The 27,318-nt window shown below is 38.9% G+C and overlaps 1 protein-coding gene across 2 annotated transcripts in view; it reads left to right on the forward strand.

Annotated features, from left to right (window-relative positions):
- Positions 1-26,999, forward strand: part of LOC111156618 (coiled-coil domain containing 171) — a 284,698-nt gene extending 257,699 nt beyond the window's left edge. For both annotated transcript variants that reach the window (XM_022517612.1, XM_022517611.1), the window contains one exon: positions 26,787-26,999. In XM_022517612.1, coding sequence (XP_022373320.1) covers positions 26,787-26,999 — 213 coding nt within the window. The remainder of the gene's footprint in view (positions 1-26,786) is intronic.
- Positions 27,000-27,318: the final 319 nt, after the last annotated feature.

Raw genomic sequence — 27,318 nt, forward strand, 5'->3', positions numbered from 1 at the left:
TAATTACAGCTGTGAAAACAATGTTGATTTAGGCCTCAAGATTCCAGGGCATGTCAGCCGTTACTAGCTAACCTTGGACGGCATCCACCATTTTAAAACTCTGTACCACTGCAGTCACCCTGCTTGACAACTTTTTATTTAGGCAGAGAAGTTGCCAGAAGCAACACATTTTTATGCAAAATGTTGTTCCATGCGCCATCCCAACTGCGCCGCCATGAGCGGTCATCAAGAAGATAGTCAGTTTTGCGCCTCGATCAAGAACGGGGGAGTTCTGTATGTAAAAACAGTAAGTTTTGAACAGTATTTTTAAAGGGTGGACTGACATAAGAATTAATTTTAATTCCTTTAATTCAGTTTTATTTCAAATCCAGCATGTTGGTTTAACCACCCAATTTTATTACACCTAAATTTTCCTGACAGTTTCATTTGCTGCGAGGAAATAAAATTGCAGTTTTTTTTTTTTTTTCAGCAGGGGAAATAATGGCCAGTTTTAAAAATGTTACGTTTGAAACTTCCCTTGCCTCGAGTGGTTCAGACGCAACCTCAGTTTACTTTTGGAAGAAACGAAGCTCATTAAATAGCTTTTAATATTTTAATATAATATAAGTATGTTTTTTCATAGTGAGAAAGCTTATTAGGCTCATGTATTTACACCTGCAGGGGAAGTGAAAGACTTAATAATTAGATGGTTCCAATACTTTGGAATTTTCAGTGCAATTGTCACTGACATCATAAATATTGAAACTACATATTTGTAGCAGTTCCCATTTTGTTGTATTTCAGGTGTCTAAAACTGTTACACGCTCTGAATGATTTTTTATTTGTCAATATTTTAAAAAGGGAACATCAGATAGAAAGCGGTGCCAAAAAAGGAAGGTGGGTAGCTGGACAACAAACGTAAGGAGTCGTAATTCTCATAATAATTTTGGAAGAAACTTGTGCTTAAAAATGCATGATTTATGCCAAACCGAATACCCAAGAGAGAGCTAAAGGATTTCTTTAAAATGAAATCTCCCACACCCAAGACATTAAATCCAACGAAGTGGGTGGTCAAGACACATCTTTTTCTACTAGTCAGACTCATTGAACAATTGACTGACCGGACCGCGTATAGACAAGGCAACTTTTGTTCAAGTTGAATTAAGAGTTAATACGTAGGTAATTAATTGTGAGGAGCAGATGGGGGTGAATAGTTGGGTTGACGAGGCAGGATGTGTGTCTTGAAAGCGAGAGCTGGACCACTGACTCAAAGTAGAGTTTAAATTAGTAACCCCATAATCTAAACAACATCGGTAACATCTTAATTGCCAGATATTGTGTAGGGACATCTACATCTATGTCATCTAGTATTTAATTCAGTCTTCAATCTTATGGACAGAATGTTATTTCCCTTTATTGTAGATGAGGCAACGCAGTCTCAGAGAGGTGAAGTAGTTTGCCCCAAATCCTGCTGTTTGGAATCCATAGTGAAAAGTCTATCTGTGTGTCCAGAACCCAGGCTCTAAACTAAAGGTGGAAATAGAAAGTTTTCTTGGAAAATGGATTCCAGGTTATGAAATGGCAGGGAAGCATTAAGAATGACCAAACTTATGTTGAGCATGCCTTTAGGCTGGTAAGAGACAAGAGGATTTAAACTTGAATAAAAGTTTTACAGTTTTCTGTGGAAAAAAAGCTAATTTTTTTTTTCCTTTCAGGAAAAAAAAAAGCGACTATGTATGAAGACTGACAAATTCACTAGGTCAATGACCTTTTACCTAGAACAAAAGGACCTTCCTTTTTCCTTCTGCTTTACGTACAGAGAATTGAAAGTGTACATCCTTCCATGTTATACTATTTTGAAGTTTGGATATTTGCGTTTGTTCTTAAGATTCTACGTTAGCTGAGAAATTGCGAAGAAATAGCTGTCTTAGTTTCCCAGAACTTTGGCTTAGGGCATACTTTGATAGAATCTGAATTCAGCTTATTCTTTTGGATATCCTTTTGTTCTCAGTGTTTGCCTGACACCAATTGGAAAGATACCCTTCCAGAATGTAAGGGGCCAACTAAGGTTACAGCTTTATATTTCTAGTCTCCACCATCTTATTTCTCATGAGTTCTAACTAAAAATGTGAATTTGATTGAAAAAATGTGTTACATACATTGTATACAGTATAGATTATATCTAATTTTATCATGATGGAGAGATTGTGTTGGTACATCATTTTGTTAATACCTCCTGGGAGCTTACGACTTAATTTTAAAAAGTATTTTATTAAATAACATTGGATATTATAGATTCTTACGATTATAATTATGTATTCCCTAGATATTTTGGCCTTTTTTTTTTGGTAATACAACCTTTTTTTTTGAAGAAGAAGAAGAGAAAAATGTCTAAGAAGGAGCTTTGAATCTAGATTTGTATGTAGATCTAAATCGCTGTTCTATATCTTACTCTTCATAGATAGAGATATTCATTTTTTGGAGTATTGTTCTATTTTGCCTATGGAGTAATTTTATTTTGAAGATCTTAGTTCATATACTTATATTTCCTAATCCATATTTATTTGAATATAAAATCCTCCAATTCCTTAAAATAGGCTTAAGTGTTTTTTGTAAAGCAGGTAAAAAAACCAAGAAATTTCAAGTAAGGTTATTAAAATTCCTCAGCTTTTAGGACTACATTGTTTCTTCTTTCAGTGGCACTAATAACAAAAGGCATTAGGTGTGTAGTCATATTTTTTAGCAATAGTCTGAAGAGTTTAATTTGGTCACAATTTCAGCATTAAGAAAATATGAAAAAGACTAGGAATAGAAATAGAAATAGAAACTGTAGTTAAGTAAATCTCATAGTTGTCTTTATCCCCATGGGGGAGGCTTTTATAGATTTTATTTGTTTATTTATTTATTTATTTATCAGAGAGAGAGCGAGAGAGAGAGAGAGCACAAGCAGGCAGAGCCGTAGGCAGAGGCAGAAAGAGAAGCAGGCTCCCCGCTGAGCAGGGAGCCCGATGCAGGGCTCGATCCCAGGACGCTGGGATCATGACCTGAGCCAAAGGCAGTGGCTTAACCGACTGAGCCACCCAGACGTCCTGGGGGAGACTTTCAGAGGACAGATTTTCGCTTCCTATCCCAACTCCAAGCAGGGTCATTTTACTTTTATCTCATTTAGAAATTAAACTTCTGAATAATATTTCACAAACGGGTTCTGCTATTACTAAGTTTGAAAGCCCCTGTTATGTCAAGAAGACATCCAGGAACAGTGAGTGACCTGTTAAGAAGTGACATGTAGACATGTCATAAAATACAGATCATGTACTGAAGGCTGAAAAAAACCAAGGCAAAGCAAAGAAAAAGAATGAATAATGTGATGATAACTTCTGTACTTTGTAAAATCATTTTTACTTGCTTTACGGCTGCTCAAAAGCCTAAAACTAAGACTTATCTTTGTTTCTTCCAACAAATATCTTTGCTTTACTTTCTGCATAAACTTTTCCAGGAACTACTTACTGGTATAAGATCTTGACTGTTGATGCTGATTTTTTGTCATGAAATGTATAACTTTCCATCCTTTGTTTTGGGGAGAATAGTGATATATATAATTTTGGTAAAAGCATATAGTGAAACTTTGAAGAATTAAAATTATATATTAACACACGTTTTACAGCCCATGTGTAGTTTGAAGAACATCCTAGACAATATAGAGCAGCCTAAAACTCTTTTAACTAGTCATGTAGAAACAAAATACACAAATATTATATAAAATAAGCTAATTCATTTTTAAGCACAAAATGCAAAGACCTGATACAAGGTTACCGACTCTAGCATCTGTAGGGTTACCAGTGTATTACATTTTTTTTTAAACAAATTAGTAAAAATTAGGACCATGCTCTCGATATCATGAGAATTGTATATACTGGTTCCTTTGCTTGCAGTACCGTTTTATGCCCTTTACCTACTTGATTTTTTCCCCAAGTTTTAAATCTCAAGTCTCCCCAAAACACCTATTAGGCTGTTAACAACATTTACGGACCTTATTGGAATTGATTGTTGATTGACTAACACAAGTACTGCATGAATAAGAGATTGTTCTCTTCCTAGATGTTAGTGCAATACCTGGGACATAGGGCATAGTTTGCGAGAGTTCCATCACACCTTCCAAATTATGTGGCCTGACATAAAGTTCACCAGCCTGTTTGGAAGTTTGAACTATCAAAAAGCCAAGATTGTGGCTGTGATTGGTTCTCTGTCTCTGTGGGTTCAGAATTTCTTTATTCTTAAGATCATCTGTTACATCTGTTGTTATTTAACAGATTGTTTCTCTGGTCTCCCTGACCCCTTTCCCAAGAGAAGGAAAACAGGAAAGGAAAGAAATTTCTTATAGGTGGTTGGATTTGAATTGTTCACCTGAGATCAAGGATTGTGTCTTTGATTCAGTACGTAACATACTATTGGAGTACAATAAATAAGTAATAATGGTGTTGGTGAAGAATTCACGAGTAGACCATCTGTAGTCCTTAAAAATAAGAATGAAAAATACTGTTCTTTTAAGTTCTAAGTTCAAGTAAAGAGAGTGTTTATGATACATTTCTGAGTTTCATAGAAATCTTAATTCTGCAACAAATAATACTTATGTCTTGACATTCCATATTCCTAAGAAAAAAGACCAATTTATTTTTCTTTACCATGAGAAATATAGACAAAGATACAAGGTGTTCTAGAAATTTTAAACTATGATCAAGAGCTCTTACAACATTAATGGCCATGTAGAACAGTAAATTTAAAAAAGGAAACAGCAGTTTTAAGAATCTGGTGGTAGGAATGTCAGCCCACCTGAGAATAGCTCTGACCCCTGAACCTTAGCTACTGAACCCCGGCCAGACTGGGTGAGGATTCACATCCCGAGTCTAAGTGCCGGCTGTCTTGTCAGCTCTGTTTGATGTTAGTTTTTCCCCTTGAAGATTTCCCGTTTCCTCTCAAGTTCATGGCAACGTAGTAATGATTCGATACTACATGTATGTTTCTGAGCATTTTTAACAGCTTTGTCACTATTGTTGTTGATGCATTTAATTCGGTGACCCTCGGATTGGCATGATGGCAGTTGGGCAGTTTCATCAGTTTAAGGAAAAGAAGAGCAGAAATCTCCAAAAGGAAATGTAAAATGACCTTTTTGCATCAGTGCCAGAGACAAAGGTTTATTTATGAATTCAGAACTTTGGGGATGCATATGGAGTGCATCATATGGAGAATGATAAGAAACTGTGTTTGCTTTTATTCCTGTAAATGGTGAGAGCACGATCTTCAAAAAAAAAAAAAAAAAACAGCCTCACTGATATGAAGTCATGTAACAGTTAAGCATGCAATAGCAATGAGTTAATATTTATTAAATGAATAAACTTTAGCTTAAAAATCATATATTTATTGTGGGATCATATAGGAGAACTGAGACATATTTCTCCAATTATTTATAATTATTTAAAATACTCTTGGGATAATAAATTTATTTTCAAGTTATCACACTATTCTGTTTTCACTCAAACTAATTCCAAGGTTCCAGCCTGGTCCAGGGACTGTCCCTGGTTGGGGAGATTTGGGAATCCATCGTCTTTCATGGGGAAGACATCTGGGGAGCATTGGTAAATTCTCTAGTTCTAGATTCTCAATGTTTAGCAAAAGAGATCGAAAGGACCAAGGTCCCAAGAATCAACTTAATATCTTCAAGGAACATGCCAGCTCACTACGGCTGGTCATTCAGACCAGGCCTGTATGTCTAGAGCTAGATCAGGATCAAGGCCTGCAGTCCTACGTGCATTTTTCATTTTGCTGAGTTTGGGGTCTGGAAGCCAGGTGCTGTGTGTAATCATCCTTGTGTGTTCGTACCTACTTTGTGCTTGACCTTCTACTAAGTACCCAGCAAAAGTTTGTTGAGTCAATAAATGAATTTCGTTCCCTTGTGAAGAGTCCTAAAATCTTTTAGAGCTCTTTCTCCTCCCATATTTTATGCAAGGAAAATAGTGGTAGCTGTACATGGATTGAATACCAAAAGACACAGTGAAGAGTGTCGAGTTTGTTGGAACTGATAAGCTTGCTGATGGGTCAGGACAGACTTGCATAAAGCAGTAAGATAAATGCTCATGGAGCTTGAAAAGCTAGATTTATTTGGACTAGGGTGGTTAGGGAAGATTTTTGAGAACTTGTATTTGAGCTTGATTTTGAAGGAATGATAGGGTTTGAATAAGGAATTCCGGACAGGGAGAGTTACGTGAGCAGAGACAGGATGCTGCTGGCCTAGTCACAATCAAGGTCAAGCTAGGAGTCGTGTTGCTTTTCTTTTTTCTGCAATGATCATAATTTTGTTTGTTCCTGTAATTCTTTAGTGCTTTCAGAATACACCCATACCCATACATAACCTTATAACTTTTTTGTGTGATAAAAGTATTACTGATGAGATTCAGAAAAGTTGGGAAGACTCTGTGGCCACCGCTTTTCTTTTGCGCCTAAGTCATCTGTATTTTCTTATTGAAGCCCTTTTGCGCGCAAAGGACAGCATCTTCCAGGTAAAGGCCTGGTCTCTGGACATGAAATAGAACAGGGTTTGTTGAGCCAGAGGGCTGGTGTAGAGCAGGGAAGAAAAGGAGGAGAAGGATGAGCTTTTATCCAGTACTTTCCCTGTGTGAGACAACATTCTCAGAATTGAAGATGTGTTAACTTATTGAATAGTTAAAACACCCCTACGGGTATATGGTATTTTTCGCTGCTATTACTCTCATTATTTCCACAGTGTAAGGCCTACTGGGTGCTGGAGAAGGATGTGAACACAACAGCCCTGCTCCAGAGCCCACGCGTTCATAGTGGCTGGGTGTGTGGGCTCGGAGAGGGATTCTTCTAACCCCGGAGTCACCTCTTGCTAACCGTGTGATCCTGGTGCCATGAACAGCCTCTTCCAGAAGGCTTCAGTTTCCTCATTTGTGAAAATGAGGACAATGGTAGCTCCTGTCTCAAGGCTTGTATGAAGATTAAAGAAGGGGTATCTGTAAAGCCCCTGCTTACTACTAATGCTGTTTCTATTATGTCCTAATCATTTGAACATAGAATTATTTTAAGTTTTACTTTGTTCTCAAAGTACGAAGGAACTGAGGAGCCTCAAAATCCCTCCCCTTCTAGGCTCAGAGCATTGTACTTAGCCTTAGAGTGCTTCTGATCGGCATGGTGGTAGCTTTTGCCTAGAAACCTGTCATTCAGTTAGGTTTCAAGATCTGTTGTTAAATGTCTGACATATTGATAACAGGGGAAATACTACTTTTATATTTTAATACCTTTTTTTTAATACAGGAGTTTTATTTCTTAGGTTGTGAAGTTAACATTTTAATCTGCCTCATTTTTGCATAGATAATATCCAATTACAATAAAATTATGTTCATTTAAAAAGTAAAAACGTGATCCTAATGAACCAAGCTACTTTGAGATTTGGGAGAGATAACAAATTGATAGAACATGAATTTGGGTAATGGAACAACAAGCAGCGTGTAGGACTATTGTTATAAACCATTTCTGCATGTATTTATTAGAAAATTATCATTGCACATATAGAAATTCTGAGACCTTAACATTCCTAGATATTAAAAATTTCTTTCATAGGGTGTTTCTGGAATTTTTGAATATAAGTTTATGTTTAACGTGGCATCATTTAATACATTTTAAAAACACTCCACTGATTTCTGAACATTTGGTTTGCAATGAAAGTAAAATATTCAGCAATTAGAAAGGAAGGGGAAAAAAGCTAGTTCACTTTAAGATACCACTATACATAAAAAAATATTTGCTCCACTTGCTAAGTAGCATCTGAAGACTAAATATATAGCTTCACCAGAAATGATGTTCATGAACAATGATCTTTAGAAGTTAATTGGGCTCGGGAAGTCCACAAGATTTTGCTGAGCTAATATTTAAACTATCATTTAAGACAGTCTGAAGGAGAATTACATAGGTGCCCTGAGCCCAAAATTATAAGAATAATACCCCAAGCTCACTTCTTTTTTATGTTGTGAATAGTTGGTAGAGTGTTGAATAGTGTTCTCTAGAAAATTCATGTTTACTAAGAACCTCAGAATGTGACTTTATTTGGAAACAGAGCGTTTGCAGATACAATCAGTTAAATTAAGATGAGTTCACACTGGATTAAAGTGGGCCCTAAATCCAGTGATCAGTGCCCTCATAAAGAGAGACACACAGCTCTACGGAGAGACGGAGAGGGAAGACGGCCATGTGAAGATGGTGGTAGGAACTGGGATGACACAGCTCTAAACCGGGAATGCCTCGCATTGCCAACAACCACCCGAAGCTAAAGGAGCCAAGGTAGAATTCTTGCCTAGTCTTTGAGGAGGAAGCGTGGCCCTGCTGACACCCTGATTTCGGACTTCTAGACTTGAGGGTGACTAGACCATAGATTTCTGTTGTTTTCAGCCACCTAGCTTGTGGTCATCTCTGGCAGTCCTAGGAACCTAATACAGTTGGTTAAGTTTAACGTGGGGTGTAGTTTTACAAAAGGCATTCATTATTGAAGGTAGATATAAAAAAATTAAATTTTAAATTAAAAACAAAAAACAACAAAAAAAGGAGATGCCTAGGTGGCTCAGTTGGCTAAGCATCTGTCCAACTCTTGATTTCAGCTCAGGTCATGATCTCAGGTTTATGAGATCAAGCCTGTGTCGGTCTCTGTGCTGGGCATAGAGCCTGCTTGAGATTCTCTCTCTCCCTGTCCCTTTCCCTGTCCCTCTGCCCTTCCCTCTAAAAACAAAACAAAACAAAATTTTAAATTTTTGTTCTCCAAAATTTGTACTCCAAATACTAGTAATTTTTTTTATTCGTAAAGGATAGTTCTAGTTTCTGAGGCATCTTTAAGTAAAGGACACACAGCATATTAGTAAAGCATGGCCTGTCATTCTGGGTTCATTTCAGCCTAAGAAGTACTTCTTATATTTTATCAATCCAAATTCCTGGTCTGGTTAAGATGCTCAAAATAACTTCAGAATAGAAAAATGGAAAGCTATTTCTGAGGGGATGGGGAGAATTAAAAACATTTAGAAATGGGATTCAAGTAGAATCTTCATTTTAAATAAACCATTTATTCACATTTTCTAAAAATTCGGTAAATAATGAGATTGTCCTCAAATTAGATAAGGAAGGCATCAAATCCTTAAAATAAGAGTGGACATTAAAAAAAAAAAAGACTGTGGAACAAGAAAGAATGTTTTTTCTTCATGCTGGCTCTGTTATCTGCTCAGAAAAAATTATCTCAGAAACTGCCCAAATTTTTACTGACTCTTAAAAATTATGTATTTTCAGTTTTTTAAAAAAGATTTTATTTATTTACTTGTCAGAGAGGGAGAGAGAGAGCACAGGCAGAGGGGAGCAGCAGGCAGAGGGAGAAGCAGGCTCCCTGCTGAGCAGGGAGCCCAACTTAGGGCTCGATCTCAGGACGCCGGGATCATGATCTGAGCTGAAGGCAGATGCTTAACTGGCTGAGCCACACAGGTGCCCCCTGTGTTTTCAGTTTTTATTTATTTCTGTGAAATGATACCATCCGAACTCAAGCTTTTATGTCCATGATTCATTCTTCATGAAAATTTTTAATTTTTACATCATCTTGAAATGAAGCAATAATCAAAGGAATAACTAATTATTGAGTACCTGTTATGTGCTACATGCCTTGCCAAGTGTTAAGGAAGTAGTAATAAGAATAACAGTGGCAAGCAGTATTTACTGAATGCCTACTATGTGCCAGCCACTGTACTGAGCACTTTATGTATATTAACTCATTTAATTCTCATTATCCTTACCTAAGGGACGTCATTATCTCCTCCTTCCAGATGAAGAAACAATCAAGTGTAGAGTCCAAGATTTGAACCTAGGCAGTATGAACCCAAGTCCTCAGTCTTAAGCATGATGTCATACTACATCCTTATCAAAATGAGGGACTTTCTCTCAGGGAACTGGTGGCTTCTGTGAGAAGGTAGACCATCTACATGGATACTTACAATGAATTGTGATAAGTCTTTTTAAAGAGGTTCCCAGTGAGAAGGAAGGGTGATCTGTGTAAGGGTCTTTACGGTGGGGGTGGAGGAACGTGACATTGGAGTTAGGGAAAACTCGACAGGACTTAATGAGTTAAGTGGATGCCGGGGTGGTTTCCTAATTGCTCAGCCATTCAGTCAAGATCTACCCCTACCTTGAGCTTCTGGTTAGAAGTGAGCAAAACAAAAATTCACACTTTATGTAGAGAAAGATTTTGTTTAATTTGGAGACATGTCACAGAGGCATGCCACTTGGAGACTTGACTTCTGAAGCTCAGAGAGTCTTCCCAAACTTACGTGGAATGGCAAAGTGTGGTTAAACTCCCGTTGTGCCTGGTGTAGAGTAGTGATACATCACCACCAGAAATGGTTCATGGTGGTGGATGCTGGAACTCCCCATTCCTGTAATCAGACTTACTTTTGATTACTGATAGGATACTTAGAATTGAAATCATGACTCCATCTTCATAATAGCTATAAAGAGGGGTGCCTGGGTGGCTCTCTTGGTTGAGCATCCTACTCTTGGTTTCGGCTCAGGTCATGATATCAGGGTCATGAGATCGAGCCCCGTGTTGGGCTCTGCACTTGGCGAGCGGGGAGTCTGCTTCTCTCCCTCTGCTCTAATGCCGCCTCTAAAATATATAAATAACTCTTTAAAAAATAGCTATAAAGAGCTGCATTCAATAATGAAGAGTCCTATCAAAAAGGAACTTTGTCAGTGCTCTCTTCATCACCAAGCTTTACAAGCGTAGGTTTCCCAGGGCAGTCCAATTTATATCACTTTTCCTTTTCTTTATGTCACTTTTTTCCCCATAATTTTCAGATTTTCAGAGCACCAATAAATGAAAATGGATTATATGCTTAGGTTGGAACATACTGGGAGATGAGAGAAAATGTGTAAATTATTCAGATAAGTTTTCAAAATAAATATAAAAATTTTGATTTCTCAGCCAAACATCTTCAAGTACAATCTATTTCATCAGAAAAGCTTGCATGACCAAAATTTACAGAAAACTTACGGTAGAATTCATGCACAAAGTGCATGTTTATGAGCAAAGGCTGAATTCCATACTCTTGAATCTTGCCTAGACTTTTCTGCCCTCCCTTGTCAAATGTTGTTTTTCTACACCACGTCCTCTTTATGTAATACTCCTACTGATGAGAGAGTGGGAAAACTAACGACAGATTGATTGCTAGTTGACACTAACTTTTGGTAATCTAAAAATCAAATCTTCCTTTCAGAAGTGATTTGAAATGGAACTTTCAGTTCAATTCTGGAAGTTCGAGAAGCCTGCTTTTGAGCAGCTTAACGATCACTATAATATTTCCTGTATTACTGTCCAATTCAATACATGGAATGACTGAACTGTGGTCATACTAGTTGTGAGCACACAGGCAAAAAGGAAAGGAGTTAAGCATCTCGCTGTGTGTGAACACTTTGAGGGCAAGGAGACACCATGCACCTTGCCCACCTATTATGAAGCTTTTTGCTGTCGTGTCAAGTGGAAGCGAGTTAATTGGGTGAGGCTGTGGAGCATGTTAGGGGCCTAGTAAAGGGTTGCTGTCTGACAGCTGAATGTCAGCAAAAGCCAGTCAAGTGTAGCTGAGAGACAGAGACCTGTCACAAAGTTCCCGCAGACCAGAGCACAGTTAGGAAGCTGAAATACGGTTCCGTCTCACTTTCTCCCTCATTGAATCCAAGCACCTTAAAAGATTTTACACTGTATGTGTCAACTCCTGTTCACTAAGCTATTTTCCCCCTCACTGTCCTGCATTCAAATGATTGAACAAAAGATGCTAATGTTTAGCAAAGTGAATGTAAATCCCCTCTTTTCTCCTTTTCTGCCCAAGCAGAGAGACGCCTGACTCAAAAGAAACTTAGAAGGTTTCCATCATACAATTAGTTCGCCTCCAAATTTGGCCTGTGGTGGAATTTTTTTCCCCAGAGAGTATAAAAAATTAAAAATTAAAAGCTGTAGGGGAAGAATGCATTTTTCTCTGATGCACAAAATCGAGTTTTTAAGGGAGCTAGGATTCCTGCCTGGGGGTATGGAGAGTGGACAGTTGGCGAGATAACTTTCCTCTTGCCTATTGTTATGGGCTTCTTTCCCTCTCTTTCGGGGTGCCCTAGCGTAAAATGCCGTAATGAAACTCACCAGAAGGTCAAGAAAGATAAACCTAGAAAGGAACGGTGAGGTCCCTCCTGAAACTTTAGACACTCCAGAAGGGAGGCATTGAAGGAAGTCAGAATTAAAGAAAATGAAACTTTGTGAATTAAAAAATATTTTTGGAGAGAGAAAAGTTGAATATCAAAACATGGCCTTCCCGTTGGCTTTCTTTGGAATACAGATTAGAGGAAGTCTGTATATTCGACAGCATGCCAACATCTGGGGCACCTGCTAGGTGCCAGGACCCAGTGAAGACACCTGGTGATAGAGAAACAGAGTAGCCTGTGCCTTCCTTCGAGGAGCACACAGTGAACGCTGTCCTTGGGAACTCCCTGCGGTGGAAATGTGACTGTCAAGCCCGTGCAGTGTGGCTGGTGTGAATGAGGAACTGAACTTTAATTTTTTAATGGAATTTTACGTTGAATAAAATTTAATTAATTAAAACTGAAATGACTGTATGTGGCCAGTGGCCACTATATTGAGCTGCAGACAACAGATTGTGAGACTATGTTGCCATGACACAGAGCAGGGGCCTCCAACCCAAATGTGAGGTGACAGGTGGCCGGGAAAGTCTGGGGGCAGGGCGATCCCCAAGGTGAGTCATGAAAAACAGGAAAAACCTGACGAAGCAGCCTCCTTTTAAAGAGAAGGAGCAGCATGACAAGGATCTCGGACAGGAGAAGGCAGGAGTGCTGATAGGTCCTGGGGAGCAGAGGTGTTTTATGGGAAATCACCTCGATGCCATGGTCGCCTCTGAGCCCATGGCCAGTCCCGTTATCCCAGAGGTCACAGAACAGAAGGTCTCACAGAGCACATTAAGATACCCAAATACATGACTGATCAGATCAAGTTAAGACACACGGGCGGAAGCAGAAGCGCGGTAGGGAGCCACCAGGAGAAGGACCGTACTCCCTGACCGGGTGGTCATGTGTGATCTTGGGACCTGTGTGTCTCCGCTGCATCAGCCTTCTCCACTCTCGGTGAGGTTGTGAGGATCAGGGCGGGGGTTTGACACAGGGGGCTTGGAAGATAGAGGTGCCTGGGCCATTCACCCCACTTCCCTTCCAGGAGAAATGCAGGACAAAGACGTCCGCCCCCAGCCGTAGCTTGCCACTTCCGCTGCTGAACGGTCTTGAGTTTTGTCTGTGGCTCTCGGGCCGATTTAAGAATGAGGCTAGCCTGGAGGACACATATCTCTTTCTTATGGTGTGGTCTCTCCACCCCGTTCTGTCTACAAGTAACCCGTTTTCTAGGGCACTAACTTACTACATTCTCAACAGGTGGATTCTGCCTGCGTCTCACAGGTGACTGGCTGCCTCATCCTTTAGGCTTAACACTTATTTTGAGTTTCATCTATCCAATTTTTTTTTCTGTCTCCAATAGCAAATTTGAATACTCTCAACTAATAATCAAATAAAGAAGAGATGAAGGAGGCAATAGAGAGAAGACCAAAAAGATAACTTGTATACAAATATTAAAAGTGCATTTAAGTTAGAGAAAATGAAGAGACACCTTCTTAAATAACTAAAAAAAAAAAAAAGGTTGATAAACAGCTTGAAAGCCTGTGCTGGAATATCATCTTGTGAACATCCCACCCTGAGCCCAAACTGCATTTCAAATGAGGCCAGGCTTTTTTGAAAATCGGCCTGCAGGCTCTGAGGAAGCTCATTTGAATGGGGTTTTGGTGACTGGTGAAGGACGAGTGGAGACTGTGGGCAGGTGCCCAGAGGAGGAGCTGGGAGGTGGAGAGACCTGCCTAGTGCCTAGCCTCCCCCCAGGCCTAGGGCCCGGCATCTGGACTCTTAGAAAAAGGCCCTCTGGGTGGAAACGGAAAGGAATGTTTTATGACAGACACGGTGAGACACTGGGTTCATCAGACTTGTCACGGTTTTCAGGTGATGTGGGTGGGGGGGGGGGCATATGGCCAATTCTGTGTAGAGACATCACCCATATGACACAGCTGGTTCATTGGAGGCAGCCGCCAGAGGAGGGACCTGACAACTCTTGGCGGGGACTGTGTGGGGCATTTGAGGTCTTGGGTGAGCAAGTCAGGGAAGACCCAGGGAAATGTAACTCATTCCTGGAACCTTGTCTATATCCACAGAACAATGAAGCTGGTAAACACCCAGTGCCCCGGACATCAAAACTTAACACTACGAAAAATAGCAGCTATGTGGTTATGTAGCATTTCAGCAAATTATTATTGAAGGAGAACTGGCCCCAGAGCCTGATCAGTTAAGGACAGTGAGAGCTTCCCTGAGGACACAGTTTTTGTGGGTGTAGTTCACCACTCTATCCCAGGACCTAGACAACATCTGGCACCTTGTAGGCACTCGATAGGTATTTCTCAAAAGAATTAATGAATAGCACTGATTTTTAGGATGCTGATGGTGGATGTGGGTTTAGATATGTTTTATGCATTATGCAAACATGGGGAAAACCCATCATATGGAATTGATAATGTAGGGAATGGATTCCTGAAATGTAATCTCTAGGTGTATTATTTTGGAATTTTGTGGTCGCTGTATTATTCTCACAGTTCTGTGGGATGTTCTCCCTAGAGATATGGGTTTGGTTTGAGACTTTGGAAAATGGCCCGCTTCTGTGAGAAAGAACATTCCTGCCTATCGTGTAAAGGAAATGTCATTGCCAGCTAAGTGATTTGTTTTGGAACATACTCCCCAGTGCTTACTATGATGTGAAGGCAATCCGCAGATGTGAACCTCAGATCTTGGATTTGTCTTCCATCTTGAAGGGTCTCTCTCTCACTGGGCGATAGAGAGACCATGTTCTTTTAGCTGAAGAAAACTGAAGGTAACCAGCCACTCCAGAAAGGCCCAGCTGTAGCAGCGGTCGAAGGGAATAAAGACTGTTCGTGGCATTCTGTGAAGAACTGCTAGAAATTTTGGGTGTGATGGAGTAGAATGAGGGAATGTAACTTAAAACAGCAGGAAAAAATGAGTTTCAAATTTCCAAATGTGAGTTTATTGCTGATTTTGTTGAGTGATCGACAGATACGATGTCACTAAGACTTAGGAAAGTCATCTCTTTCAAACAACTTTAAATTTTAGACAGTTCTTCCCTTCTCCTCTTTACCCAAGTGCATGGTCATAATTCCACCCAGGGAAAAACACACTGCTAAAAAGGTCTAAATTTATAGCTTTCAGATTATTATTAAATTTTTGACATTGAATCAAAAAGGTGTAGCAGTTTAAGAGGAAATTCTTGAGTAATGAAAAAGTGGTCAGAACACTTCTGCCTAATGGTTCCCAGATAGAGTGTGACATGTGTACATTCTGACCACAGAAGTTGTAATTGGGCAGCTGGAAGTGCTGTTTGGAATAAAACGAAGGCGCACAAGTTGTAAGTAGCCACTCTACATAAGGAGTTGCTTTTGTGCGGGGTCGAGAGACAAGTCACTCCATATAATTATTTGTATTTGCTCCACGTGAGATTGTGGCTCTGGGTTAGATACGGAAGGAGGTGAAATAGGAAAGCGGCCTCCGAGAAATTAAAACCTTTTCAAAACTTGCAAACCACTTGTCTCAAGACCTACCCTCTGAGGCCTTTAACCAATTACGTTTTCATTTCGACTGCACATTTCAGAGTCATAACTGTACTAGAATATGGGTTTCAGTATACATAAAATTAGTCTTTTTTAATAAAAGGTTTTGGTTATAAAAGCAAGGCATGCTTGTTGCAGGTAATTTGGAAAATGCAGAAGTTTTGGGAAAAAATGCCAACAATTCCACTAACTCAGAGCAAGTTATCCTATGTGATTTTGTGTATAACCTTTTCACATAGATGGTCTAGCTCAGAGGTTGGCAATGTCTGAGGCCTGTGGACCAAACCCGCCTGTCTCCTGTTTTTGTATAGCTTGCAAGCTAGGAATTGTTTTCACATTTTTAAATGGTTGGAAAAAAAAGAGAAAGAAGACTATTTCGTGATGTGAAAATTATGTGAGATCCAAATTTCAGTGTTCAGGAATTCAGTTTTATTGGACATGGGATACTAATTCATTTTCATATTGTCTATGGCTGCTTTGCAGTGATAACGACAGGATTTAGTAGTTATGATAGAGAATGTATGGTCTGCAAAGCATGAATTATTATTTGACCTTTTACGGAAAAAGTTTTCTGACCCCTAGTCAAACCTAAGCATGTGTCCATGTTATCCGTAAGTTCATAACCATAAGTTTTATAGCTGTATAATACTCCGCCAAGTGGCTATAGCTTACTTAAAGATACTTCTGTTGTTGCATATGCGATTATTTCCAATTTTTTCTGTTAGTATTGATATAAGGAACCTAGTCATAAATGGAATTGTCAGATCAAATGGTATTATCCATTTAAGGCAGCTGCCAAATTATAGTCCAAGTGGTTCTATCAATTTCTACATCACTACCAACTTATAAATGCCTGTTTCATAACGCCTTCACTAATATTTAGTATCATAATTTTTTAAAATATAGTTTTTTTTGTTGTTTGTTTGTTTTTGTTTTTTTTTTTAACTTTCAGCTTAAAATGCAGTTTTGATTGGCAACAAATAAATACCTTTTTACTTTCCATTTTTGATGACTATTGGAGGTTATCATTTCTCCCATTTATTTGTTAATCAACTGTAGTTTTACTTTTGCAAACTTCCAGTTTCATAACCTTTGTTCATAGTTCAGATAGGTTTTTTTTTTTTATATTTTATTTACAGAGAGCAAGAGAGAGAGAGAGAGAGCACGAGTAGGGAGGAGGGGCAGAGGGAGAGGGAGAAGCAGACTCCGCACTGAGCAGGGAACCCGACACGGGACTCAATCCCCGGATCCCAGGAGCATGACCTGAGCTGAAGGCAGACACTTAACCCTACCGAGACACCCAGGTGCCCTGGTTCAAATAGTTTTAAAGATAAAAACCATGGAAAGAAAAATTTTAACTTTCAAAGCTGCCCCCCACCCCATCCAGACTCCAAAGATAATGAACACTTTCTTGTGATTCCTTTTTCAGAAAGAAAAATAGGTATATGTACACCTGTGTCTTCTGTTTATTTTAAAAATTTTAAAATACAAGTGGGTTCTCTCTATCCACACACACATAATTTCAAACCTTTTTTTTCCCACTTAGACATATTTATATATTAGTATTTACATATTCACCTTATTTTTTTTTTTTTTGATGGTTGTATTCTATGTGTCATTTCACTTGAATGGCACTCGGAGGGGTCCTTTAGTTTTACTTAAAAACTCTTTTTCTGTAACAAAACAAAAATACTTCAGTGACCACATCTCTCTGTTCACCTTGGTGAACTTTTGTGATTGTGGCCTGAGAAGAAATGCCTGGCAGTGGAATTGCTGGATCAGTGGTCAGGTACAATTAAAATTCTGTCTTCCAGATAGGTTGCACCGGCTTGCATCCCTGCCTACGTGGTCTGAGATTGTCTCCCAGCAGTGGGTATCATCAAACATCTATATTTTTGCCTATCTTATAGGTGAAGGGTTGTCTTCATTGGTATGTTTTGTATTGCATCTCTCTCTTTTTTAAAAAAAGATTTTATTTGTTTATTTGAGAGAGAGAGAGAGAGAGAGAGAGAGAGAGCATGCGGAAGAGCCTGTACCAGCTGGGGGAAGGAGCAGAGAGAGAGAAGGGAATCTCGATCGGATTCCATTCAGAGAGTGGAGCCCGACCTGGGGCTTGATCCCAGGACCCTGAGATCATGACCTGAGCCGACATAAGAGTCAGACGCTTAACCTATTGAGCCATCCAGGCGCCCCTTGTTTATTGGTTATTGTATTCCTCCCTTTCCAACCAAAAGGCCAATTTATATCTGAGGCAGAGGCTGCCAGAGTTTCCTGATACCTGTTTTCCCATTGTTTCTTAGTAATAAAACCTCTGAATATTACCTGGGCCACTTGGGGTGGCAGGGGGATGTTACAATTTTGACATCCCTGAAGTTTCATTAGACATGTAGCCCAACTTCTGACCAATGGGATGTAAGCAAAAGTGTTTGTGATTTTAGGAAGTGTCTTTAAATGTAAATGGTGCCTCCTTCTTGTCTTTCTTCTGTCCGGAATGCAGACAAATGGCTGAAACTTAAGCAATTATTTTGGGCCCTGAGGTAGAAGACATATACCGAGGCTATGGAGCCCAAGATAGAGGCAGTTTGTGTTCCTTTTTGTTTTTCTTTCTTTCTTTTCTTCTTCTTCTTCTTCTTTTTTTTTTTTTTTGTTCTGTTGTTTGAATTCCTGATAGCTTCAAGCAGTCGTATCAGAGAGAAATAAACTATCTTATTTAAGCCACTGACATTTTGAGTTTTCTGTTACAGCTCAACCCAATCTTTTTTTAAAATTATTTTATTTTTTAGCATCTTAATTTAATTTTATTTTTTCAGTGTTCCAAGATTGATTGTTTATGCACCACACCCAATGCTCCATGCAATACATGCCCTCCTTAATACCCACCACCAGACTCACCCTTCCCCCGACCCCTTCCCCTCCAAAACCCTCAGTTAGTTTCTCAGAGTCCACAGTTTCTCATGCTTTGTATCCCCCTCTGATTTACCCCAATTCACTTTTCCTCTCCATCTCCCAATGTCCTCCATGTTATTCCTTATGCTCCACAAGTAAGTGAAACCATATGATAATTGACTTTCTCTGCTTGACTTATTTCACTCAGCATAATCTCCATTCCCATCCATGTTGATACAAAAGTTGGATATTCATCCTTTCTGATGGCTGTGTAATACTCCATTGTATATATGGACCATATTTTCTTTATCCATTCATCCGTTGAAGGGCATCTTGTCTCTTTCCACAGTTTGGTGATTGTGACCATTGCTGCTATGAACATTGGGGTGCATGTGGCCCTTCTTTTCACTACATCTGTATCTTTGGGGTAAATACCCAGTAGTGCAATTGCAGGGTTGTAGGGTAGCTCTATTTTTAATTTTTTTTTAGGAATCTCCACACTGTTTTTCTTTTTCTTTATTTTTTAAGATTTTATTTATTTATTGGACAGACAGAGATCACAAGTAGGCAGGAGGCAGGCAGAGAGAGAGGAGGAAGCAGGCTCCCTGCTGAGCAGAGAGCCCAATTCGGGGCTCGATCCCAGGCCCCTGGGATCATGACCTGAGCCGAAGGCAGAGGCTTTAACCCACTGAGCCACCCAGGTGCCCCATCCACACTGTTTTTCTTAATATTAGACTACCCTTAGCCTGCTTTCTAATTAGATTTTCCTTTTTCTTTAATAGCATGAGTCTATTTTCAGTTAAGAAAGTCACTCTAGAGGCGCCTGGTGGCTGAATCGTTAAGCGTCTGCCTTCAGCTCAGGTCATGATCCCAGAGTCCTGGGATTGAGCCCCACATTGCGTTCCCTGCTCAGCTGGGAGTCTGGTTCTCCCTCTCCCTCTGCTGCCTCCCCCTGCTTGTTCTCTTTCTCTGTCAAATAAATAAAATATTTAAAAAAATAAAAAACAAAAAAGCAAGTCACTCTTATGGCCGTCATGTGTGTTACACTACTTTTATCATCTTGTTGTTTCAGTTTTCCAGTGGCATTTTTTTTCTAAATAGTTTGCCCAAGTTTTTTATTTATTCAGTTTTTGTACCTTCATATATACCTGAGTGTATGGACACATTTTCTGTTTCAAATTCCCTTTGAATTTTTTGCAACTATGTGTTTCTAAGACACAGAGGAAGAAATGGTCACCTTTGCATTTCTTGACCATTTCTGACCTTGTTCCTGGCAGGTGTATCAGAATTACCAGGGCAGGAGCCGGCAAGGAGCACAGGGTTGGGAAAGAAAGTAGAGAAAGAACCAAAGCTATTTGGGAAAATTCTTCTACTGTTTTTCCAACCTCAGTCATGTCAGGAAATCAAAACATCCACAGAAGAAAATGAGAATTGTTATCTTGTCAGGCACAAGACATCTTTAAAGTAATTTAAAATTAAAGTTTAAATGTTCGTGCGTCACTTAAAACTTCAGTGCTAACTTTTATCTCTGAATATAGCAATATACAAGCTTCTTTGGTGAAGGGCTAGAACGTTTATTTTATGTAAATGCTGTAAAATCTATTTATTTACTCCAGTACCATGGATAGTCAAACGTGGGACTATAATAAAATATGTTATCAAAAATATAAACATTTATTTTTATCCTCTAGTACAATCTATGTACTTTTATTTCTCAGCTTCACAGAGATTTGTTGAACCATTGCTCTGTTTACGGAACAGTTCTGGATATAAAATAAGCCCGAGCCAGTCTTCTTTGAGCAGCATGACAAGGTAGTGGTCAAGCCATCTGAAAAAGAATCAGATGGACCAAGAGTCACACCTTTGTCTACCATGTTCCAGGCTGTGCAACACGAAGCAATTTACTGTACTCTCTGAACCCCGGTCCTTCAACTGCAAAATGAGGGTGACAGTAGTACTTTCTCATTGAGTTGTTATGAGAATCAAGATGATGTCTAGCACAGTGCCTGACATATATGCTCATACATGTTAGCTATAATTATAAATTATAAATTTGGAATTTATTGTTATCTGAGAAGAGTTGAGGGAAAGGGAAAGAAGGGAATGCTTACCTTTTATATCTATTTTTTTCGTTTAATCCTTGTAACAACCTTAGGAGGGATTATTCTTCCTCCTTCACAGTTAAGGATGCAGACTGACACAGGTTCAGTAACTTGTCAAAGGTCTCACAGTTCATACACAGCAGGATCAGGTATGGAGCCCAAGGTGTCTCCGACTTCAGAGTTCATATCCTTTCCAGTATACTGTGCAGCTTTGAATGGGGGCAAAATCTGTATATACATGAAATGACCAATTAGCCAGAGGAGACCAACACCATGTGAGCTGTTTGTTCATCAGAAATCTTATTTAGCCCCAGATACACTGCTAAGTGCTAGGAATGCAAAGTCCTGATTCCATCGCCCCGGGTGCTCATAATTTTGTAGGGAAGCTGTAAATGCATACAAATAAGTAAAAATAGAAAACTAGATGCTCATGAGGGAATGTAGAAGTGTGACTGGGTGTTAGGGAAAGGCAGGCGGGGATCTGGAACGGCCTCACAAAGAAGGAAACGTTGAGCAGAGTCTGAAGGGTGGGGAGAGCCCTTATCCCACAAAGGACAGAAGGATACTCTGGCAGTGGACAGGTAGGAGGTGGGTGTAAAGTGTGGGGGCATCGTGTATAGGGGAATAATATAGAAGAATAATCCCTCCAAGGATTGTTATAAGGATTAAATGAAATAATAGATATTAAAGGTGTATAAGGGGCTCACAAGTTCCATCTGACCGGATTGCAGAGTACGAGGGAGGAAATGGTAGACAAGGCTGGACAAGGGGAACAAAGAGCCCTATGGCCCCATAGCCAAGGACGTGCTTTGAGGCAGCCACAAAGACTCAAGGCTGCTGGGCCAGTCACTCTGCTGCATTAACCAAGCAGTCAAGGCCAAATCTGACCCAGATAGATCGACTTTAGAGCTCCAGCTCTTGAACCATCGTTGAATGTCTACTTGAGTACAAAACTGTTGCAACGTGAATCAAGTATGTTATTCATATCTTCCATCTCTCTTTTCTATTTGCTTCTATCTCTCTGGTTGCCCTTCCTTCTTAAACTCTCGGTTCAAGGCCTCTTAAGTTGTTCCCTATCTAGAAACTCCTTTACAATACTCCCCTGACTCACATATCCCACATGTCTTGATGAGAATGAGCTGAAGAGTCAAACTGGTCTGCAGGAAGATTTCATGACTTACAGGGAAAAGAATGCATGAAATATCCCTACAGGTTTGGCACTGGTAACTCAAAGTTAGGATTGGTAGCTACAAAGAATAAATATTTAATGATGTGATAGCAGGTGTATGTGTATGTTTACATGTACTCATGCATATATGTACCTGTGTGTATATACATAATGTATGCATGTGAATGCATGTAGCAAGTACATATAATACACACACAAATATTTATCAAGTGCATGTTATAGTATATGTGCCTGTGTGTATATATATATATATGCATATACATATACAAATACATATATATATATGTATATATATATCAAGTATATAACAGATCATTCTACAAGAGAAAACTATATATATGATTATTGCCATTATTGCCAACTTCATGCAGACTTCAATGTCCCATGATGCCAGCATGGTGGAACTGGAAGATGGGTAGAATTTGGTTAACTAACATGAAGTCTGTGGAAGGCGGAATACTCTGTGATATTGCATTCAGAGTCTCTAGTGGTAAGAACGCTGTAGTAGATAGAGTAGTAATGGTGAGAGCCTCATGGGAAGGCCCTCTGGTGGGTACTTGGATTTCTCCATCAGTTTATGTGTCGTTGCACAACCTACTTGAGACCGGTCAATAGTTTACAAAGCTTCCAACATCATCATGGGGGTCAAAGACATATAAAAGGTACTACAGAATTTAACTGAATGAAGCCACATCATCTAAACTATGGCTAATCTTGTTATCTATGCACTTAAAAAAAGAAGATTTTATTTGTGAGAGAGAGCATGAGGGTCAGGGGAGGGACAGAGGGAGAAGCAGGCTCTCCAATGAGCAGGGAGCCCGATGGTGGGGTTTGATCCCAGGACCCTGGGATCTTGACCTGAGCACGAGGCAACCACTTAACCAACTGAGCCACCCAGGCATCCCTCTATGCAACCTTTTAGAGAACCATGTGCAATGTGCATTCCTCCTCTCTTTGTCCCCTCAAAATTTGAACTACTGTATTTGGAAAACTGATTTGTGGGTTGACCTTGTCCACAAAATTTGGGTGTTAAGATTATGTCATATGCCATCATGCATGGAATTTGGTGGATCTGTAGAACTTCAGAGCTGTAAAGGGTGTAGCTCCTTATTTTATAGGCAAGGGGACGTGATATGTGGACGGACTAATTCCCATGCTGGGAATGGCCCAGCTAGACTGCAACAGAAGTGGGAGGGAAAACCGTGGTCTTTGGCTCTCCCGTCCAGCTCCTATGATGTGCTTGGCAGAAACCCAAGCATGCAGCTTACTAAATCCCACCACCGCACACCTTTCAGAATACTAGATTCCAGAAGACTTAACTCGATCGTATGTGCCACACTGGAGACTAATAGTTTGCTGTCATTGTTTCGGGAGCCTTGGTCTGCAAGATGGCTTTCATTTATAGACAACTTATCCAATGATTATTATATTATTAGACTAATGCTTTATTTACTTTTTTTGTTGGTAAAACACTCTTGGAAGACCAAGGTATTAAAGCCTTGAAAAATAGCTATTAGACATGTCCAATTACTGTATTTCATAAAAATTTTAAAATGCAGAAATGTAGTGAACACATTCTGTATTGTGAATATGTATTTAGCTGATGGACTGAAACAGTTCAAATAGAATCATTTACAGCTTATTGAGTAAATAAAAGTGCTTCCATAAAGATTCACCTGACACCTAGCTTTTATTTCAGGTAACTAATCTCTTTTTGAAAAATTGCTTAAATTTAGATTTACATGAGAGAGTATCAGAACACCTCAGCAGTTTAAAAAGTAATTCAAATGACCATGGACTTTACGGATTTAAAAAATGTAAGAGCAGGCGGTGAATATTAACTTTTAATGGTCTCTGATAAAAAAGTTATTCAACTGTCTTTTACTGTCTGTGTTATATTAAAAGTGTTATGATATATTTCTGGATACCATTTGTAACAAGAAAAAAAGTTCATATTTACTTTTTCTTGGTGAAAGGTTTTTTTTTTTTTTTAAGCATATAATGTGTTATTTGTTTCAGGGGTGCAGCTCTGTGATTCATCAGTCTTACATAATACCCAGTACACATTATAACACATACCCTCCCCCGAATGTCCATCACCCCATCCCTTAACCCCCCTCCCCTCCTTGTTTTTTTTAGCATCACATTCTCAAATCAAGATTTCACCAGAATTTTTGCTGACTTGTTTACAAGCTATTAAGTGACTTAAAAATCAGATCCCCCCCACCCACCCATTTCATGGGGGAAAAGAAAAAAAAAGACTTCCTAGCAGTGTATGGAGTATAGCAAATTACCCTACCAACAAAAAAAAAAATGTGTTTTCATTTACACAAAAGTCAATCTGTTCACTTGGTGGAGGGCATAACTTTTGGGAGTGCAAATCTTTAAAAAAAAATCTCTTTTTTAAAAGTTATATTCCATGGTTAAGACATAAAAGTTCAGAAGCTAACATGCAAAAAGTGAGTCTGATTTGAAATACTAGGGAAATACCCAACATCCCATTTCAAGATGATGTAGTTTAAAAAAATGTTAGATTAGATGAAAAGATGCTTTTGGTCAACCTGGTAAAATAGACATATTAAAAAGTTAAGATGAGATAGGGCAAAAGAGGACCCCCCGCCATAGAGTACCAAGATCCATCGAATATTAAGGAGAAATGAGCAAAAGAGAACCCCCCTCCCATAAAGTACCAAGATCCATTGAGTGAGAAATGAGTTACAGGCCTTCCCTAAAGGACAGTCTCCCTAATGTGTAATGTGCTGGGTTGATGGAATCATGAGAACAAGAAAGGAAACTTCAAGAACAGAATATAGATTGGAGTAAATCACATATACCTTTAATATTGCCAACAGGGGTGACTGGTCCGTGTGGCGTGATTCTGTTGCTCTGGTCGAAGGCATCAGAACAAAATACCCTCTGAGACTCCCTGAACTACTTTGGTCCACTTTTGCACACTTCTCTCTTCTCATATATAGTTTTCTTTGACCAGAACTTGGAATATAAAGACGTAATAACAAACTTTTGAAGCCTCGCCTGATGGTTTTCTTATATCATAATAAAGAATACTGTGGCTATCCCTAAATTTGATTAAGAAGAAAATCAGGCCCTACCATCTCCTGCCTTTCTGGATCTCCCTTTGCCCTCAGGTCTGACAGAAGGAGAAGTTAGTAGACGGCACTAGAGTCTTCATAGTGGCAATATCAACCAGGTAATGATGCTGCCCATTTGGACATACAGAAAAAAAAAATGAGAAAAGATGATTCTAGGAGCTGTACAAGTGCAAGAATTTGAAACTGTGGCCTCAAATGGAATGAGATGCCTCTGTTCAGGGTCCAGTATTCCAGTTTTGCAAATGAAACCTTATTAACGTTGTTAATCAGGGTCAACACCTGATCTCGGGATATCTTTTCCTTCCGTCGGGATCAGCTGACCTCTCTCCTTCGTAACGTCATTCAAGTGGTCATTTTAGGTGTTTTTTGTTTTTTGTTTAAACTTCAGCATAAAAAGGGATGATTTCCGTCAGCTGTAGGCTTGCAGTGAGTATCGAGAAATCAAAAGAACAGAGATCAAAGAAAATTGCTGAACTGGGTGTTAGATGCAGCTATCGAGTTTTCTCCAGTTGTAGTTAAAAAACATCCACAAAAATGGTAACATATACAACAGTTGCATTGCTAATACTTTCCTAAAGCCAGTGATGGCTTCCCTCTTATTTTTGCATGTAGGAGTGGTTTTATGAGAATGTGACATAATAAAGCAGATTCTTATAGTTCTTGCAATTTTATTGCTAAAGCTATGAGAGAATCTACCAAAAAGAGGGTTTTGTGTGTTTTTTTAAACTCTGAAATGTAAAGTGCTGTTTTTAATGGAGACACCTATGGAGACACCTATAGCTAGGCTTGTTATCTCAAGAACATTTATTTGCTGGGAATCTGGAAAATTCTGACATACGATTGATCAATAGTTACTTACTATCAACAAATATCATAAAATAACAATACCTATTTGCTTTACTGATAAGACTTCATTCATGTTAAATGTTAACTACTGGTTATCAGTGTTACTGAAGGCTTCGTCAAAATATTAATTCTGTTTTCAAGTACATCAGGGATGTGTGGATTTTCTTGATTTGACTTCTAGTAGTTTCTGGAAACCAATAATGTTTTAAAATATGTGGCAAATAGTTTCCATGTTGCAATCCCGCATTTTGATACACGATTTCCAAATACTTTTAATAGAACAGTTTTTATTGAAACAGAGCAGTGGCATTATTATCAAAGGAAAAGGCAAAAAAGTTCATTTCCCTGGCATTTTATTTCTCACTGTGCTATTTCCTAGAGGTCACTAGAATTGACTTATTTTTCTTTGGGCCGTATTTGTCAATTAAATGAGACAGGCTGATAGATTTTAAAAACAGAAATACCCACAGTTCATTTTCTCAGCAGTCGGATCTTTCATATTATAGAGTACATATTATATAGCATAATGAAATAAACACTCCTGGCATTGGTTTTTGGAGATTGCCTATGGAAGCAGAGGCAGAAAGGCCCAATTGCACTGACCGTTTGATGCAATAACTTTATAAAAGTTTTATACAATGTTTCAGTGTTTAGGCAAACTCCGGCAGAGTTCATGACTTCGAACACATGCTTGGAAAACAATTTAATATTTACATATTTTCATACAGATTATGGCAAAATTAAAAATAACATTTCCACCCCATCTTGTGCTACAATGATTATTAGCCCTCAGTTCCCTGTTCCTGGTTTTTTATTCTGTTTCCGCATTTTCAACTCTATGTTTATTTGTTTTGTCTTCTTTATATCGTAGGTAGGATCACGAGACCATTCAAATCTCTCCATTCCTTCAAGAGCTGCTCTTCCTGCGGACACAGTTGGTGTGGGGGATTTTTTGCCTTTGCAAGCTGAACTGGACACAACTTACACTTTCTTAAAGGAGACATTTATAAATCCTCTGACGTCATCTCACTCCTCTTCAGCGACTATGTCTGCCAATGCCAAACGACCAACTCAGATTGGATAATGACTTTATGAGTTAAACAAACAAACAAACAAAAAATGCAGGAAGAGTTAACAGTACAATTAAAATTGTTTTGAAGGGGGATTTTTCTTATCAGTTGAATTTTGTTTCAGCGCAAGTGGCAGTGGGTTTTTAAGAATCGTGTGACATCTTGATGTGTGCAGGTACCTAAGTCTCCTTGAATAATGAAATAACCAACTCTTTTCTTTCTAAGTTTTATTTATTATCGCAGTGGCTCATTTTTATGTAACATATTTTTAAATGTTAAAGAATGACACATTTTGGGTAATTTCCTTCAGACTTAAAAAAATCAATAAGCCAT

This window comes from Enhydra lutris, unplaced genomic scaffold (assembly GCF_002288905.1).
Source record: "Enhydra lutris kenyoni isolate GAN:26980312 unplaced genomic scaffold, ASM228890v2 scaffoldscaffold47, whole genome shotgun sequence".
NCBI classification, from domain to species: domain Eukaryota; kingdom Metazoa; phylum Chordata; class Mammalia; order Carnivora; family Mustelidae; genus Enhydra; species Enhydra lutris.